A 20799-nucleotide genomic window follows, 5' to 3' on the forward strand; every position below is an offset into this window, starting at 1 on the left:
TTTGGCCATTCGGATAGGTGTATGGTAGTATTTCATTTTAGGTTGCTATTCTAACAGGTTATATCTCATGGTTGTAATGTGCATTTCCCTGATAATTATTGATATTGAACATCTTTTCATGTGTCTGCTGGTCATCTGTATGTCTTCGGGAAAATGTTCAAGTCCTCTGCTCATTATTTAATCATATGTAGTTTTGCTATTGAGCTGAGTTTGTAGTATAGTTTGGATATTAACCCCTTATTGAATATATGATTTACAAATATTTTCTCCCAGTCAGTAGGTTGCTTTTTCCTTTTGTTGATGGTTTACTTTGCTGTGCAGAACCTTTGTAGTTTGATATAGTCCCACTTACTTGTTTTTGCTTTTGGAGTCAGTTCCGAAACTTCAGCACCCAGACCAATGTCAGGGAACTTCTGCCTGTGTTTTTTTTCTAGGAGTTTTATGGTTTCATGTCTTAACATTCAAGTCTTTAATCCATCTTGAGTTAATTTTTTGCGTATTATATAAGATAGTGGTCTAGTTTTATTCTTTTGCATGTGGGTGTACCGTTTTCCCAGCACCATTTATTGAGAAGACTGTCCTTTCCCCCACTTGTATATTCTTGGTTCCTTTGTTGTAAATTAACTGATCATATATGAGGGGTTTATTTCTGGACTTTCTGTTCTGTTGATCTATTTGTTTTTATGCCAATATCATATTGCGTAGTATAGTTTGAAATCAGGGAGCGTGATACCTTCATCTTTATTCTTCTTTCCAATATTGTTCATTTCGAGCAAGGTAGCATCTCCCAGGCTTCTCTTCTGTAAAGTTAATCTTTTCCATTTTGTAATTAAGAAGCTTTGTGCGGTGATGTACTTTGAATTCCTTATCACATTTTCAGTTTACTTATTCATTTATTTGTATGAATGGGTTAATGATTTCCAGTTTGATGGTTATAATCTGTTGCTGTCATTATTTATTTTGACTACAGATGATCCCTGATTTGACCAGTGAGAGCCTTCAGGCTGGTTTCTGTGTCTTTCTAAAATGTCCCTATCATTTTTCGAGCAGTTTCTAGCTTTCTGTCCTAATAAAATGTTCCAGGTTCATCTTGTCCTTTCTTTGCTCCATGTCTGGAATCAGCTGTTTCTCCACAGACCCCTGGTTTTTTTTCAGTGGAGAAGGGTATTTAGAAACCAAGATCTGAGTGCTAATATACTCATTGATATTAGGGTGTTGCTGCTCCTAGCCCATGTCAGTGAACCAAGCTAGGAAATATGTATGTATACATACATACGTATGTGGACACACATATACATAACACATTTACATTTATATTTATTTGTATATGAGTATACTTATTGAAAACTGTGAGTTCACAGCAATACCTTCTGTCACATCCAAGTTCTCTCCCTTTTCATATTTATGACTTCCTTCTCCAATACTAAGAAACCTGGCTTGCATTCACCTTAGTCTATACCCTTATTTGGCCAGTTCCCCACGTATGTAACCATACTTCTATCTCCGTCATCACCCCCTTTCTGAGGCACATACTGTCCTCAGATCAGGAAGGCTCTGACAGACCCCTCTGAGAATATTTTGCACACACTCTGAAGTATAGCTCCTAGCTTAATACTGTGCTCTAAATATTGAGGTCCAATATTTCCGTGAGGAGGTTGAGTTAGAAAGATTAGGCCTAGATATAATTTTATATCTTTATTGCATAAAATAATTTTTTCTTGTAGGCTATTTTAGTAAAATAAAGAGAGTGAGAGAATGGAATCACTTTGACTTTGAAAAGTATTAATTCCTTATTTTTCACTTAATTTATAGGTAAAATATAATCCAAGCTAGTATATAAGTGCATTTGTGTATTTTAGAGATTTAAAACACTGAAAAGAGGTCACCCTTACACCCACTGCTCAGCTTAAGAAATACAGCATTACAAATACACTGAAGCCCCTTTTGAGCCATTTTCATTTTTGTATTTTACCTTATGTACCATTTCCTGATTGCATCCATTTCCCTCCTTCTGTGAGATAACCACTCTCCAGGATTTTATATTCATTATTCCATGGTAGCTTTTTTATTAATTTTTTTTTTTTTTTTTCTTTTTTTTTGTTTTTTTTTTTTTTTGTAGATTGCTGTTGTGGCTGTGATGTGCAAACCCCACAGATGCCCACACATCAGTTTTACGGGAAATATATGTGTGTAAGTGTGGATGCTTTTCATAAGTTGTGTGCATGTGTACTTTAAATGAATTAGTTAATCCCCTAGAATCCTAATCAGTGTATGCTGGTTAATATTTAAAACTTTGGTTCAGTAGATTCATAAGTTAGTTCTTTGAAACAAGCAGCCATTGATAGGATGTTTCACTGCTTTAAAAATGAAACATACAAAGATTTTAATATATTGCAATAAACAAAAAAATACATAAGTTCTAGAACTCAAGAGTGACAGTCTATCAACTTAATAAATGAAACATGGAAATATGAGCCGCCTAAATTCTAAATGTCAGAAATTTAAAATGAGTTTGCATCAGAAAAGTATCATTGCAAAGTTATCCCTATAAATAACCTTTAAACATCTTAATTTTAGATAATTGGAAAAATAGCAGAAGAATATGTGTGATTCTGGGTAGGAAGATTAAATGAGAGAAAGGTTTTCCTAAGTGTAGTTACTGAGAGCACTGTGAGTATCATTCCAAACCTAGGAAAACTTAAATCCTCTTACTTGTCCCTAAAAGCATAAACCTCTAAAATAACAGTGACTGCAACATTCTGAAAATGACTACAATAATGTAGACATATAATGTTCCTTTTATGTTTCCTGTGTTTACTTGTTCATAGAAAATAAATTAATTGTAGATACTGGAAAGATAGACTCTTCTATTAGGATTTGAAAATGAAGCTTGTTTGCTCTCGGGATTTTATGGAGACTGCAGATACTTGATCTAGACTGTTGGACTGAGTTTTGTATCTGACATCCTTCTTTGGTTGTATTGGCAGATACTGCCCTGGTGGACCTGATTCAGATTTTGAATATTCAACCCAGTCTTATACTGGATATGAGGTAAAGTGATGTGAAGTCGTCCTGAGGAAGTGTAACATTGTACTTTGACCTATAGTGTGCTCGTAGAAGTACTGGCTTTCTTAAATTTTTAAATTTGTTATTTTTCTCCTGAAGGTAGAAGTTGTTCATTCATCAAATATTTGCTGACTATCTACATATACTGCTCTAGTCACTAGAAAAATACTTATATAAGCACTTGTTATATATGTCAACTATTCCAAGTGCTTTACAACTTTAAACCATATAGCAGCATCTTGAAGGTAGATACTGTTACTACCCTGGTTTTATGAATGAGGAAATAGGCTTAGAAGTCCTAAACATCTGGCCCAGAGACACACTGCTAAGTGTGACAGAGCCAGGTTTTGAATTCTTTGTTCCTCACCACCACGTTATACTGCCTCTACGGCAGTGAAAAATGGACAAGGTCCGTGATCTTACAGAATTTACATTCTAATGGAGATAGAGAAGAAAGAAGAAAATATCAGGTACTAGTAAATGCTAAGCCAAGAAGTAAAATAGAGTTAGATCTGTAGAAGCTGAGTAGGTACTTTAGCCTTGGTGGCTGGCAAGTGACTGTCTAAGGAGATGATATTTGGACTGAGTCCTGAATGACATGAGGGAGCCATGCAGGAATATCAGGAGAGAACGTTCCCAGTGGAGAGGATGGCTAGAACAAGGAGCTGTAGCAGGAATGACAGTGGGGTATACCAGGACTTATGAGTAAGGGGAAGAATGAGATTGGGAAGACAGATGACATAGGGAGTTTGTAAGCTGCTCATAGAGTTTGGATTTTATTATAGGTGTCATGAGAAGCCATTATGGTTGAAGGCAGAGGGATGGTCTGTTCCAGTGTAAGGTTTTGAAAAGATCATTTGATGCTGTGTGGTAAGGTGGAGTAGGACAGGGTGCGAGCAGGAGAACAGCAAGCAGGCTTTTGAAGCAGTGAGCCTCTGCAGGAGAGGTCAGCCGCCAGCAAACCGCTGGACGTTTTCTTATATATGGGATTTCACTTTTTCCTTGTTTTCCATTGTTCAAATTGTTAAAAATACAAAAGGAATTATTCAGTGAAAAAGCTCCCTCTCATTTCTGTCCCCTAGCCACCCCTTTCTGCTCTAGCAGATAGTGACCCTGGAGGTTTCATAAGTGTTTACACAAAGATAAATATGATTCAAGGAGATGCCCTGCTGGTCAGATACTTAAGACAGTGGGGTAGGAACTAGCCAGATGCTATTCAGAACATCATTTTGATCCCTAACAAGACTGAAAAAGGAAGGAGCACAAAAGAAGTTTATTTTTAATACAGTCCTTTTGAAACTACTTATTATTTTTATTGAATGTGGGCCCAGCAGGAGATTTTTCTCTTTTTTTCTTAGCCAACCTCCATGCGAGCTATCCGCGCTAGATATGACCCTTATCTACAGACAAGACACCGAATAGAACAGGTAAGTTTTTAAAAAGCATTTTTAAATTCGGTTTTTGTACACTGAAGGTATTATTGTTTGATTTGCGTTGAACCTGAAATAACTAAAAGAGTGTCTTTCCCCTTGGTAAGTTTAAGTATCCATCTGAAGGAGGGAGACTAGTTTGCAATACCCAGCAAAGTCAGAAACGCTACTTCCTTTCGTGACTCTATTATTGCTTTAAGGCTTTATATTCTCTAAATTTCTTTCAACTTGTACAAACTCATTTACCAGACGAAATATACAGATGTAGATGTGTGAAAGTCCTTAGACAGTAGGTGGATGGATTGAATATTTGCTTCCATATGCCACATAAAAAGTATCGTGCCTGGTTTGCCAGGGTGGGAATAGAGAATTGACTGCAAAAGGGTACGAGGAACTTCTGGGAGTTGTGAAATTGTTCTGTATAATGACTTTGGTGGTAATTACATAACTCTAAACACGTAACCAAACTCATGTGGTTGTACACTTAAAAAATAATTGATTTTATTGTATGTAAATTATACTCCAATATAACCAATTGAAAACAAGTCCTGTGTCAACAGCCTTGCTCTGTTTGGGAAATCTAAATGTTAATATAGTTTTTCTCTTTTATAATTCTATTTTGAACTTATCCAACTTAAAAAAGTGTGACCACTAATTTTTACAGTGACGTCTGGTAGGGCAACTACAAAATCTCCAATGGAAAGTAGTACATCCATGTCCTTAAGTCATTTCTGTGTTTGTTTAACTAGTATTAGTGAATGCCAGCCAGTTCAGATTTTTCACTTCACTGTCACCCAAGCACATGTTCATCACGATTGTCAGCTGTAGGAAAGGACCCCTGCCTGGGTGGAACCTACATAGTTTAGAAAAGCATCTTCTAAGCTGACCGTTGCTTCAGTTTCTTTTTTAACCGTGGCATTTAATTCATTTAAAATGTTTCAATAGCATATGAAATTTTTATGCTTTCTGGAAAGGGAATGGGTTTTAAAAGATTTGGAAACTCCTGTAGAACATAAACAATGAATTTTGGAACACTGGAAAAAAATAAAATTAAATTTAAAAAAGGAAAAGAAACTACTGTAAGCAGTGATTCTTTTCTTAACTGTAAATACACTAGAATCACCTGAGTATCTTTTCCAAAACATATGCCAACATTTCACCTCTAGAGTTCAATTAAGTATAGTTTATGGTTCTGGCAAGATATTTTGAAAAAGCTACCAGAATGATTTTGTTGTGTATCCCTTGTAAACAATCACAGATAGAAAGCTTTCTTTATGTGTGTGTGTGTGTGTGTGTGTGTGTGTACACAACTTACATACACACTCAAATACATATTTGCGTGTGCATGCGTATGTATATGTGAATATTTACATACATATATTCATATGCATAAATTGTTACTTGCCATTTTCAGAAACAAACATTTTAGAAGGTGCCTTTTTGTCCATATTAAGTGTAGACATCCTTTACACAGTGCATTAATTTGAGTTCATAATTTGGTAGTCCCCTTGACCCAGTTTTTCTCAAGCCTAAAATATGGCAAGAAATTTTTTTTTAATTGAAGTGTAGTTGACACACAATATTACATTAGTTTCAGGCATCCAGCCTAGTGGTTCAACATGTCTATTTGTTATGCTGTGCTCACCACAAGTGTAGCTACCATCACTCACCCTACAGTGCTGTTACGGTATCATTGACTATATTTTCTATGCTGTACTTTTTATCCCCGTGACTTATTCATTCTGTAACTGGAAGCCTGTATCTCCTCCTGCCTTTCAGCCATTTTTTCCATCCCTTCACCCACTTACTCTCTGGCAACCATCAGTGTGTTCTCTGCATTTATGGCTCTTTCTGCTTTTTGTTTATCTGTTTTTGTTTTTCAGATTTCACATATAAATGAAATCATATGGCATTTGTTTTTCCTCTCTCTGACTTATTCTCCTTAGCACAATACCCTCTAGTTCCCTCCATGTTTTTGTAAATGACAAGAGCTCATTCATTTTTATGGCTGATTTATATTCCATTGTATATATATATACCACATCTTCTTCATCCCTTTGTCTATCAGTGGACTCTTGGATTGCTTTCATCTTGGCTATTGTAAATAATGCTGCAGTAAATAGAGTAGTGCATATATCTTTCCGAATTTGTGTTTTTGTTTTTCTTTGGGTACCTACCTAGTAGTGGGATTACTCATACTGATTTCCTATTTTTAATTTTTTGAGGAACCTAAGAAATTTAAATACCTGTTTTTAAAATTTAGAATCTTGGCTTGTTATGTTTGACAAAATGAAAAATCTGTACTATTCTCTCCCCTAGAGAGAGATACTATTTCATATTTTATCAGACTTTTATTTTCCTTTTTTCCTCCAGAGAGCAGTGCCACCTGTGCTCATAATCTTCACAACTGATTTAAAACTTCAAAGTTTTGATTTAAAATTGCCTTCTTAATTTTTCTTTGTAATGTAGTGTTCTTTTTCTTCCATTGGCATGAAGTCTTGATTATGTTGCATATAGTCATCTTTTTTGTCCCCAAGGCTTACCGCAAATTCTGACATAAAAATACATAATCAATAAATGTTTATTATATTGCATATTGTATTGTATTATTATATTTGCCTTTCCTGCTTTCTAGTTTATATTCTCCATGTTTTTAAATTCCCACATATGGATTGATGTTAAGCTTCTTTCTGATTCTTTATAATTCTCCCTTTCCCTCCATGAGCTATAATTTTTTTTCCTTTCAGACTCCAGAGTCTATTTTTTTAATCCACAGAATTTGCTAAATATGTTTAATTGCTTTTCATTTTTAAACTATACTGATGAAGATGCTACAAAATAAAATTAGAAATTTGCAGTGCCTTCTTAGGGTAGTTGACTATGTCTAATGCTGATGAATTTATATGTTTTTCAGTTAAAACAACTTGGTCACAGTGTGGATAAAGTGGAGTTTATTGTGATGGGTGGAACATTTATGGCCCTGCCAGAAGAATACAGAGATTATTTTATTCGAAATTTACATGACGCCTTATCAGGACATACCTCCAACAATATTTACGAGGCAGTCAAGTAAGAAATCCTTATTTTACCATATTCTCCAGAGTGGTTATCAGCTTATCCTCCTAGCCGCAGCCTTTGAGAATTCCTTCTGCTCTACATCTATGTTCCTAGTTCTTTTTTGGTGGTGCGGGGGTGGGGTGGTAGATTTTTGTTCATTTTATTTGCATATTTTTGATGGATTATAATTAAGATACATTTTTTCTAGTTTATTGAGATATAATTGATGTACAGCATTGTAAAATTTATGGTGTACAGCATAAAGACTTACATATATTGTGAGATGGCCACCACAGCTTAATTAGCATCCATCACCTTACACATTCCTAGTTCCCATAGTTATGTCTATTTGTGGGAAAGGACTGTTTTCATTGAAAAAATTAATTTTTTAAATAAGTGCATATGGTTCACTGACAGTAGTATCCTCTGAGAAAGAACGATCCATAAAATCACTGAAGGTTTTTCACCATAGGCTGGTCTAAACTACTAAACTAAAACTAAACTAGTTGAGTCTTTAAACCACTCAAAAAGAGCACTAAGGGTACACTTTATGTAAAACATCTGGCTGCCATGAAATCAATGAAACAAGTGATTATTATTTAATAATTTATTAATAACTACTAAATAATTTCTGTTCATGAATGAGATTATTCATTGTAGTTGATAAAGCAAAATAGAATTATACATTCTTTTGATATCTCATATCTCAGTTTTTAAGCAAGAAGAATAATAAGTTTTATATATAGTTATTTAAAAAGTAGGTTTTAAAGTAGGCTTTATTTTCAGAAGTTTCAGGAAAACCTAGTTAATTACTATATGCTATTCCCTCTTATTTACTCAGTGTTTATGGAGGGCCCATTAGGTGTTGTGCACTGCTTTCGGCACTAGGAATAAGGATGTTGTCCTCACTCTTGAGGTGCTTATTTCTACTAGTTCAACAAATAAACAGGAAAGCTATGGTAGAAATAGACTACTACGATAAACAACAAGATTATTCTCTGGACAACATGGTCGTATTTAAGCTGAGACCCAATGTATAAGGAATAATTAGGCCAAGAGCAGAAAAAATAAGACAAAAATCACTGAAATGGGGAGATCTTGGGGTCTTCTAGGAACAGAGAGGAGGCCACTGTGACTAGACTCCAGTGAACAAAGGAGAGAATATCATGAGGTGAGCTTGCAGAGTTAAGTACATACAGGCCAGAGAATATAATGCTTTTGAGGAGCCAAAATTTTATTTGAAACGCAGTAGAAAGTAGGTGGTTTTAAGCAGGAGAGTGAAACATTCAGGTTGATGAGAAGGTCATTCTGTCTATTGTCTGGGTTATGGATTGGAGGATTACAAGAGTAAAAGTGAGAAGCCAGATAGAAGACTATTATGCCCATCATAGCTCACTTGAGGGTGGTGGCAGTAATGATGGAGAAGAGAGGATGGATTAGAACTCTGTTTTATTGCTGCAAATGACAGGACTTTGGGTTGGGTTGGGGGTAAGAAAGAGGAAAGAATCAAGCATGATACCCAACTTTTGGTTATAGGAAATGGTTGATGGGTGGGGCCATATGCTGAGATGAAAAAGACAGAGAGAAGAGCAGGTATGTGGGAGAAAACCAAGAATTTTACTTTGGATATGTTAAGTTTGAAATATCTAAGGTACATTCAAGTGGAGATTTGGGTAGACTATACAAGAGACATCTAGGCTGGCAATGCAAAATTGGGGGTTATCAACCTATACATGGCATTTGTAGCCATGCAAACAAATAAGATCACCTAATATGGTAAAGTTATCAGTCTCTGAGGTATATATACTATGTGAAAAAGCAATTTTTAGAGCCAGTTCTTACAGTGTGGATCCCATCAGTTTTGTGTACCTGCACATAAATGTAAATGCAGGGACATGTGTGTAAATGCTTAGAAAATGTAAATGCATGGAAGAGATAGTAGAGTGATGATTGATGGTTATTCCGGGCATTAGAGCTGAGGAGGAAGGGACATGGGAGATGGGGATAAAGGAGGACATTCATGTTTATATATCATGTGCTGGGCATTGTGGTAAATATTCATTTTTTTAAAACTTACAGTAAACCTTTGAATTAAGTATTTATTTGTTTTTAAAGATTTTATTTACCTATTTGAGAGAGAGAGAGCACAAGCAGGGGGCAGGGCAGAGGGAGTGGGAGAAGCAGGCTCCCCGCTGAGCAGGGAGCCAGATGCCAGGACCCATGGATCATGACACTTAACCAACTGAGCCACCCAGGCACCCTGAGTTAAGTATGTAAACTACCCCTGTTTTACAGGTAAGGAAACTAAGGTACAGAGATTAAGCAACTTGTCAAAATTACACAGGTAGTTGGTGGCCAAGTGGGGCTGTGAAACCAGGCAGCTTTGCTTTCAGAGCCTGAGCTTTGCTCTAATGCAAGAAACTGTGCTAGATACAAAAATGTATGAAAGTGTGTGTGTCTATGTGTATATGAGCACACATGTGTGTACATCATTAGAACTTCAAAATATTGGAAGAAATAGGATCTCTCTGGAGTTTTTTTAATACTCCTCTTCCTGTGTTCAGGCTTTTTTCTGGCTTCTCTTTTATATTGGGGAGGGAGGGTCAGATAGGTAAGGACAAAGTTGTTCAAATAGTGCCCCTCTTAGAGAATTTTTTTGTAGAGTAGTAAGTGCAGCCAAAGTTTGAATGAATCTAAGGGTATTATAAATAAAATGGTTCTTGGCACATAGTAGCCATTAAGTAAATGTGTGAATACATTTTGAATGAATAATCAGTCTGTAGGTGAAATACTGACAGCTAATGACAGGTAGGGCAACCTCTTAGATTATGGACACTTTTTGTGTTCTTTCTACTTTCCCTGTCCCCTTAACTATCAAGGGTATCTCGAGAGATTTGTATAAAGAGTTCAGCAACTGGGAGAGTGTGTGAGGAACCTACTTTGTTTGATTGGTTCTAGAGAATGTGATGGGTTAATTCTATGTCCATGAATCTAAACTTTTAATAACAGCTGGGTGTGATCTCTTCCTCCTACAGGATCTTTAGTAGGAAGATGAGATGATGACCATATTTTTACTGCTTATTTGAAATCTTGATCATTCATAAATATAAGTCATGCTTAGTAAGACACTGAAATCTTTGAAACTTTAGAGGAATAATGTAGTCCAACCCATTCTTAATACTGAAAATCAGGTGATAGCTTAGAATAAAATGTAATTTGAGAGGAAGCAGCATTAATTAGTTCAAAGCCCCATGACATTGAAATGGCAACTGTACTTCAGAATTACTAAAATTCATTTAACTCTGAGAATTCTGTAACAGGATAATCTGTCAAGACCATTGAATTTTTCTACCCACACTTAGATATTACACATTCTTTTTTTAGTGCAGCTCTTCTCGTGTTGAAGACCTTTTTTGCTAAGTGGAACTGAGTAGACTGTCTTGGACTTGCACCACCCTCCTAACCTCCATAAAAGTTTACACAAAGCTTTCCGCAGTCTATAGTTTGAGTCCCCTAGGTCATATGAGCTAAGCTGACTGAAGATCTGCATAATTAATTTTTAGGATGCAGCTAGTTTGACATTTTTATCAATTGAAACTTTAAAATTTTTGCTTTATTCTTAGTATGAAGTTTTACCTTTATTTTTGCAGAAATGTTCTAGTGCCTTTCGTAAGTTGTCTGTTATTCATGTAAAAATAGAGTTTATATTATAACTATCCACCTTCAGAGCATGATAGGTTTGTAGAAAAAGCCCTTTGGAGAAGGAAGCCTCTTTCTATAATGGACTAGGCCAAGCCAGCGTTGTTTTATTTCTGTTCTTGAATTTGCCTCAAGAGGGCAACAAACACTTTACTTTCAGATGAAAATTTATATATGATTTGAGTCTTCATTGCAACAAATCTCATGAACAGCTCTTGGGAAGTAATAAAAGTACAATCTGGGAGCCATAAAAACCATCCATGAATGTTACACCGAATCATGGCAACCTACATTTGACATGTTTTGTTCTTTCTCTTGGTCTCTATACTTTTATGAGATAATCTGGAAAAAGCTGATTTGTGGTACCTTGTTTATTTTGTTGAGGTAAATTTTTTGCTACTACTACTACATTTTTGCTACCATACTTAAAGATGGCATTAGTTTTTCAGAAAATGTTATATAGCTTAAAGAAATAGCAGTCTGGATTGTGCTATAGAACTAGAGACCTAGAAGACCATTTTCAAATGTTAACATTTTGTGAAATAAAGAGCAACCCAGAGATGATGTGTTTTGGACATAATGTGTTTTCTTCAAAAATTTTTGGATGAGCTCTTTACCTCTCCGTTTTCTATGTTCTCTTGCACTAAGGGTATTTATGAAGACTGGCTGGGTTACCCAGTGTGGCTGACCTTTCCCAGATGTTAAGTAATGAGCTTCATGTTTATTTTAATGTTTGTTGCTATTAATTTATTATTGCTGAGTACAAATACGCAATACTGATTTTAATTAGCCACAGCAGAGGTTTTAGTTTAAAAGCTTAATTTCAAATTAAGTTAAAAATTACATAGTGACAGATGAATCCATAATAATGTTTAAGGTTAAAAGTCTTCATTCAAATTGCAGTTACCTCATGTTACCCTCCTTTGTTATCCAGTGTCTAACCTGATCAAAGTTTAAGCCATGTTTAAGCCTGATCAAAATTTTGTTTTTTACTTAAAAGATTAAAAGTTAAGGTAAGGAAAAGCCCCCCAGAGTGAACCTGGTTTCTATTTACAGCAAGTTAGTAGCAAAAAGTATGTTCTATCCTTGCAATAGAAAAATTGGAAAGCTGAGTAAAAGAGTTCAAGGACAAAGCAGGTATGGTTTCTGTCAAGGTGCATTAAATCAAGCAAAGTGATAATCACTCATTTCTATCAGCTAGACTGAAACTCTGGTTGTCTCCAGAGAGCAACAACTCCTGGTGACTGTTGTCCTCTAAAAATCATAGCTTGGAGATGAAAAGGACCGGCAGTAGGATCTGAGTCACCCATTCACTGGAATGCAAATATTGCCAAATAACTCAGAATAACCTTTTAAAATAGTTTTATTCGTTTTTAATCAGTCCTGCCCAGCAGCAGTTTTACATTCAATCTTTAATGCTTTTTGGCTGTTTTTAAAAGATGCAGTTTCAAAGGGTGGTTACCCATCAAGAAGTGGGTGAGTCATACCTTCTCCCAGTGGAATTTTTAATTCATTTCCGTTTCTTCCTCTTTTTGCCCCTCATCAATGACTTTAAATCCTCCAGCTGTGTCCTTATGTGTCTTGGAAAAGCTGGTGTGCTAGATAATGCTGGGTAGCAGGCCTAGAAGACAGTTTCGTAGATTTGCAGAAGTTAGGAAGAAAGCAAAAGCAACCTCAGAGGGCTTGAAAGTGATTATTTTCTTCCTTGCTGCCCTGGGCATTATTTCTGGCACACTTCAGACTTCTTGCATTTCTGAGCTTTGGCTTTAATATATTCCTCACCCCTCACTTTATATATTGACCTCTTTTGCTTCCTCCGTTGATCAACCAGATTTTCATGGATGGTGACCAGGATCCTTAACTTTGGCAGTCCAACCTAAGATACGATCTCAGTCATATTAGCTGCTGTATTTCTTCCAAAATACAGAATTTTTCAGTGAGCACTGCATGCTTGTCACCTGGATTCTGCAGTACTTCCTTTATCACATACTTATCCAACTATCCATTTTTCTACCCATCCATGGATCCCTCTTTTTTTTATATATTTCAAAACACGTTGCAGGCTTCACTACACTTCTTTCCAAATATAGTCCACTGTGTTTTCTTTTGAAGTAAATTTACATACAATGAAGTGCAAAGATCTTAAGTGTATCATTTGATGAGTTCTAATAAACATATATACCCATGCATCAAAACACTGTCATGATATAGAACGTAACCATCATCCCAGAAAGCTTCCTCATGCCCCTTCCCAGTAAATTTTCACCTGTATCTCCCAAAGGCAACCATTATTCCCCCTTTTTCCCCCTTCCATACAGCCATATACTGTTTTGTATAAGGCTTCTTTCACTGAGCTTAATATTTGGAGATTCATCAGTGTTGTTGGGTATTTCAGTGGTTGTGCTGAGCAGTATTCCATTGTATGCATGACCACAGCTTATCCATTCTATCAGTGGACACCTGGGCCATTTCCAGTTTGCAGTTATTATGATAAAACTTCAATGAACATACTCATACAAGTCTTACTGTGAATATTTCATTTATTTCTGTTGGGTAAGCCAGAAGTAGAATTGCTACATCTGTGTTTAATTTTTTAAGAAACTGCCAGACATTTTTCCAAAGTAGTTGTACCATTTGTACTCTGACCGGTGATGTATGAGTATTTGGTTTTTCCACATCCTCACCAACATATGGTGGTGTCAGTCTTTTTAATTTTAGCCATTCTAGTAGGTGTGTAATGGTTTCTCATTGTGGCTTTAATTTGCATTTTCCTGATGACTAATGACGATGAGCACTTTATCATGTGCTTATGCTTCTATGTATATTTCCTTCGTGAAGTGTCAAAATCTTTGCCCATTTTTTATTGGACTGTTACAAATCCTGGATACCAGTCCTTTGCTAGATCTGTATTTTACAAATACGAAAACCCAGTCTGTGGCTTGAGTATTCATTATGTTAAGATTAACTTTAAGCTGAAGTTTTTATTTTGATGAAGTCTAATTTAGCAGTTTTTTGCTTTAATAGTTACTGCTTTTGTATTATCTCTATTAAACCTGGGCTTACTCCCAAGACAAGAAGATACTCTCCTGTGTTTTCTTCTAGTTCTTGTTTTAGGTTTTTATATTTAGCTTGCCTGTTCAGGCTTGTGATCCATCTTGAATTAATTTTAATATGTAGTGTGAAGTAAGTCAAAGTTTCTTTTTCCCCTTATAGATAGACATCTAATTGTTTCAACATTACTTCTTTAAAAATGTCCCCATTTTTTTGTTTCAACATTACTTTTTAAAAAAACTTCCCCAGTTCTCCCATAAAAACTTTCCCATTTAGATTATATTGGTGGCTTTGTCAAAAACTGATGGACTATAAATGTGGAACTGGGCTCTGTTCTGTCCCATTGATCCATTTTTTAGTTCTGATGCCAGTAACATACTGTCTGATCATGGTAGCTTCATAGTATATCTTGAAGACAAGTAGTTTGAGTCATCTTTGTCATTGTTTTTCAAGATTGTCTTGCATATTCTAGTTCCTTTGAATTTTTATATAAAGTTTAGAATCAGCTTATCAATTTCTACTAAAAAGTGTATTGTGACTGGGATTGTGTTAAAACTATAAAACAATTTGGAGAAAATTGACAATAATAATATTGAGTCTTCTAATCAATGAACATAGTCTATCTCTTCATTTACTTAGATCTTCTTTAATTCCTTGTAGAAGTCTCCAGTGTAGAGATCTTATTAGCCTTTTGTTAAATTTACTCCAAAATATTTTTGTGTCTGTTCATGCTACAGAAATTGAACTTCTTAAAAATTTCATTTTCAGATTGTTTACAGATAGTATATAGATATATCATTGATTTTTGTATATTAACCTAGTATCATATTACCTTAATAAATTCACTACTTAGTTCTAAAAGCTGTTTATGTAAATTTGCTAAGATTTTCTTCATAAGCAATCACTTAATTTGCAAATACAGTAGGCTTTAATTTTTCTTTTTGGATTTGCATCCTTTATCTTGCTTTGTTGTAATGGCTAGGACATTAACACAGTGTTAAATATAAGTGGTGAAAGTGGACTTTGTTTTCTTATCCCCAGTAACCAGGGGAAACATTTAATATTTCAATATTAACTGCAATGTTACTTGAGGGGTTTTTTGTAGGCACTTTTATTAGAATGAAGAAGTTTGCTGAGAGGTTTTATCATTAGTTCATTTGTCTGATGACTTCTCTATATCTGTTCAGATGATCACATATTTTTCCTACTTTATTTTTATCAGGTAGATTACTTTTTTTTTTTTTTAATTTTAAACTAACCTTGCATCCCTAGGATAAACCCTATTTGATCATAATGTGTTATCCTTTTTATATATCATCTTGTTAATACTTTGGAAAGGATCTGTATATATGTTCATGAACAGTGGTGGTTTGTAATCTCCTTTTTTGTAATTTTTTTGTTAGGTTTTGGTGTTAGTGTTATTATGCTGGCCCCATTAAACATGTTAGGAAGTGTGTCCTCCTCTGTTTTCTGAAAGTTCATGTAAAATCAATGTTTTTTTTTCCATAAGTGTTTGTTAAAACTCACCAGTAGAATGATCCAAGGCTGAAGTTTTCCTTATGGAAGGGTTTTAGATGATTAAGTCAGTTCCTAACTAAGGCTATTCAGATTTTCTGTTTTATCTGTATGCATTTTGGTAAGTTATATTTTTCAAGGAATTTGTCTACTTCATCCAGGTTGTTGAACTTTTTTGGCATTAAGTTGTTCATAATATTCCCTTATGCTTTTAATATCTGTAGGATGTTAGTGATCACCCCTCTTTCAATCCTGATACTGATAATCTGTGTTCTCTCTTTTTTTTTTTTTTTTTCTTGATTAGTCTAGTTAGGGGTTTATCAATTTTGTTGTTCTTGTCAAAGAACTGACTTTTGACTTTATGTCCTCTACTTCATTGATTTTTGTTTTACTTTTTTGTTGTTGTCTTCTCCTTTCTTTGGCATGCTTCATGGTTCTTTTTCTATGACTTAGTAAGGTATAGAGGCTTGGCCATTATTATAGACCTTTTTTCTTTTCTGATGTAAGTATTTAAACCTTTAAGTTTTCCTCTAAGCACTGCTTTGGCAGAATCCCATAAACTTTGATATGTTGTATTATAATTATTATTCTCTTAAAGTATTTTAAATCCTTTATATTTGGACCCATGGATTACATAGAAATGGGTTGTTTGATTTCCAGATTTCCAAAAACATGGAGTTTTTCTTGATATCTCATTGTTGTCAGTTTCTAATTTAATGCTATTTTGGTCAGAGAGAGACTATTCTGTATGGTTTCAGTTTTTGTTTTTTGGGGAGATTTTTTTAAAAAAGATATTTATTTATTTATTTATTTAAGGGGGGGGGCATGGGAGGGGCTGAGGGAGAGGAGAGAGAGAATCTGAAGCAGACTCCACAGTGGATGAGGAGCCTCATGCAGGGCTCAGTCTCACGACCCTGAGATCATGACCTGAGCTGAAACTTGGAGCTGGACTTGGATACTTAACTGTCTGAGCCACCCAGGCGCCCCTTCCTAAATAGGAAATTAACCTTCTTAAGAGAAAAAGTCCCTTATATCTAGCATAATGTTTTACGGATAGAGAGTACTAAGTAAGTGTTATTAAATGAACCCAGTGGAAAGAACTGTGCATAAAGAATCAGAAGACTTAGTTTCCACACTTAATTCTGTGATCATCTTACATTATTACCTGATTTAAGCCAGTTATGTGTTCTGTGCTTTTGTTTACTCATCTATAAAAATGAGGTGGGACTAGATTATCTCTGAAATTACTACTTTCTCTGACATTCTGTAGTTTGAAGATTTCTGTTGGAATGAGAATGTTTATCTAAAAGATGTATTTGGAAGTTACTTTTCATCTGGCAGTCACTTTCTGACAATGACTTTTCTATAATGCATTTATAGTCCTTATATGTAGTCCTTAAAGTAGAATGTGAATGCAGTGTTAAAAGAATATGTAATAACTCTTTTTTCTTTTCTATTAATAATGCATTGCTATTGGTTCTTCAGCTGTCTGATAGCATTCTTGTCAGCTGTTGAAAGAATCAAAAACCAAAATGTTATGGGTTGTTTTGTCTATATATATCTTACTGTCTTATACCTTGTCAACTAGCATGATAGGGAGCAAAGGTCCCTTATTAGTCTCTAAACTACAAGGTCACCAGGTTAGTTTTTCATTGGTTGTGCTCATTTAAAAATCAGAATTCTCTTTGTTTCTGTTTCCTTGGTTTGTGTTGGGCAGAACTTTGTTTTATAGACCTCATTGACATAACAACCAATGTCCAGGAAGCAAACTTGACCACTGTCTCAAAAGGGGAAAAAAATTGTTACTTTTAAATCATCAAACACCCAACTCAGTCACTTTTAAGTCTAGAATATCACCAGCACAGCATTGTACAGAGCATAAAATTTTATTGAGATATATTTTCCAGATATGACAATAGCAAAAAAAGAATTTGGTCTGTGGTGCTACTCCAGAGAAATTGCATCATTAACCCCAGATGTTATTTGGCGATTCAAGCAAATTTTTGGCTTTCCAAGAATTTTATAAGTTCTAATTAGCCAATTTTGGGGTTGTAGATATGGAAGAAAGTTTCACATTATGACTAATGAAAATTAACATTTCTTCTGTGTACCGTTTTTATTTACTTTGCCATTTGGTTTGAGCAGGTTGAGGTTCTGTAGGATTTTCAGGAATTTGGGCCTTGAGCTCTAGTGAGATTTCACACAGGAGTAGACTAAGACACATTGACTTTATTAATGACAGAGGTTTTAAAAGTTGTTTTTGTTTTTGTTTTTGTTTTTTAAGATTTTATTTATTTCTCAGAGAGAGATACAGCAAGAGAAGGAACATAAGTAGGGGAAGTGAGAGAGGGAGAAAGAGGCTTCCTGCTGAGCAGAGAGCCTGATGTGAGACTTGATCCCAGCACCCTGGGATTATGACCTGAGCTGAAGGTGGACACTTAATGACTGAGCCACCCAGGCATCATTGACAGAGGTTTTAAAAGAGGACTGCAAAAAACTGATAGCAATGAAAAGTGTTCTTTTTTTTTTTTTTAAGATTTTATTTGTTTATTTGACACAGAGAGAGATTACATACAATTAGGCAGAGAGGGAGGCAGAGAGAGAGAGGGAACAGGCTCCCTGCTGAGCAGATGTGGGGCTCCATCCCAGGACACTGAGATCATGACCTGAGCTAAAGGCAGAGGCTTAACCCACTGAGCCACCCAGGCGCCCCAAAAAGTGTTCTTTGATGCTATAATCTTCCTGGAGTGAATCATGTAAACAGTTACCAGAAGATAATAGACTTTAACATTGGTTTGCTGTCTTCCTTCAGTGTCCCCTTTGTTGGGGCCCTTCAGGCAAGGAGTTAGTAATAATGGATAGCACTTTTATAGTTTACTTTTTTCCTCCTATAAATAGAACCAAGAAATAATATATGTTCATATTTCTGCCCCTTTTAGGTCTTTGTTCTTAACTGGTTCTTGATTTCATCTGTGTCTTTTTCTTGCAGCTAGATTGTTAACATCTCTGGGACAAGAACTAGTGTATTATTCCTTTCTATAGAATCCCTGGTCTAGTTTGAGGCATCCTCTAGGGTTGATTCTTTGCAAGAGGAAAGATAACCAGCAGAATTATCTAGAGGCTGCTGTGGGAAGGTAAAGAAAGATCTGTGTCTTTAGTTATGCTTGATTATTTATTCATTCTTTGTATTTGTATTTTTTTATTCTGAAGTAGAGTTTTTAATGCTGAAGACTTTAAGCAGTTACTGCTAAACATACTCGAACCTACTGCCTTCAAGGTGCCTCCTGTCTAGATGCACAGGCAAACATCCACCAATAACAAGGCAAACCGTATTCATATTAAGGGCAAGGTGGCTCTGGGAATGGGAGCACAAAGTGATGAGAGGTTCTGGGAAGATGTTGTGGGAGGAGAAATATATTTGAGCTATGTTTTGAAGACCAGGTAACATATAGTTTTTGTGTACTTTCAAACTCTGAAGGTATTGTCCCACCACACTTCCACCCGCCCAACTTTCTTAAAAAAAAAAAAAAAAAAAAAAAAAAGCGTAAGTTATTGGCTTAAGTTATATTTGGCTTTGCAGGGCATATTAGCTAGCATCTTTTGTAGTTGATGCCACTACTGTGGCATACAGAAACGTGTAGGATTCAGTATAGCCCTGCACAGTAGGGTCCAGACTTATTTAAGATGACCCTGTAATAGCACGAAAAGAGCAGTGGAGTCGGAATTAGAAGACCTGGGTATGAGTCCTAACTTGGCCTTTAGAAGTTTATGATCAGGGTTGGAAAATGTGTAGCGCATTTCCTGGGTGCCCAAGAACTTAAGAATTTTATGGCTCCAAAAGATATGGGAGTTGAACTGGGTACTAACAGAGAGGCATCCTACTGGATGGCTACCTAAAATGATATGAGGGTTATGGCAGGCCCTAAAAATTGCCCGGAAGTTGCTTAGATTAGTTGAAAGCCTTCATGCAAATATTTGCATATTAAAGAACAATCATTAATATCTTTACACTGCTGTTCAATGAAGAGGTAGGTTCAGTGACTGTAGGACTAAATGTAGCATTAACAAAAATCCCAATAAAAATACAGTTATCCTATAGGAAGGATGACCTTATACTCTGTTCTTTTAGGAAAATACCCCATTAATTTGTCATTCAGATTAAGAGTTTCTGCTTAATTGCTTTCCAAATGAAAATATAATTCTGAAAAGAAGGTAGCGTTAAAAGCTTTTTGTAAATACAAAATGTTAGCTTTTAAAAACTTATTTTTTTTTATTTTTCCATTTCTTACCCTGCAAAAGGTAATGACATTTCCCTTAAGAGGAAAGACATTTTTGAAATGGAGTTAAATTATTGTTTGAGAATAAGGCTTGTCTCTCTCCTTATACTATATTCCAATTACTAAGAAAGAGATCTTACAGTCCTTGCAGCAGCTTCCTCACTGTGTCTGCATGCCTTTTGTGATCTGGGCAATAGAAAGATTAGCTGGTGATTTTCTCTTTCCTGTGGACAGATTCCCACTTGCACAGTTGCCTGTCCTCTAGTTACTTCCCAGTGATCCAAGGTACTGTTGTGCTGCTGAGCTTTCTTTTAAGAAAAACTGGAGGCTTTGAAACAGTCAGTTAATAGGGAGATATATGGCACAATTTTAGAATGCCTGATTCTATTATGTTCTTCTTTACTTTCTTAAATACACTAATTTAGAGTTTCTTGCTTTCCTTTCTTTTTAAATCAATCTTCATGTGATTTTCTTTCTCCATAATATGAGTATTTTAATTTTTTAAATATGGTTTTCCCCAAACACAATAATTGATATTTAAAGAAAATTATATTTAACCATGGCATTATATACTTCTTTCTGTTAGTGCAGGTCTTAGTACCCACCTATTTGAGAGGCATGGGACTTTCTGATTTATTTCAAAGATGCATAATGATTTATATCCTGTCTTAGGCAAGATTTGAAAAATATCTGAGCACTTTATC

General features: G+C 35.4%; 1 protein-coding gene across 1 annotated transcript in view; it reads left to right on the top strand.

Moving 5' to 3' along the window:
• Positions 1-20799, top strand: part of LOC111154527 (elongator acetyltransferase complex subunit 3) — a 108672-nt gene that overhangs the window by 17624 nt on the left and 70249 nt on the right. Inside the window, exons 4-7 of the mRNA XM_022514187.1 lie at positions 2120-2190; positions 2988-3051; positions 4425-4493; positions 7411-7565. Coding sequence (XP_022369895.1) covers positions 2120-2190; positions 2988-3051; positions 4425-4493; positions 7411-7565 — 359 coding nt within the window. The remainder of the gene's footprint in view (positions 1-2119; positions 2191-2987; positions 3052-4424; positions 4494-7410; positions 7566-20799) is intronic.

This window comes from Enhydra lutris, unplaced genomic scaffold, assembly GCF_002288905.1.
Source record: "Enhydra lutris kenyoni isolate GAN:26980312 unplaced genomic scaffold, ASM228890v2 scaffoldscaffold3, whole genome shotgun sequence".
Lineage (NCBI taxonomy): Eukaryota > Metazoa > Chordata > Mammalia > Carnivora > Mustelidae > Enhydra > Enhydra lutris.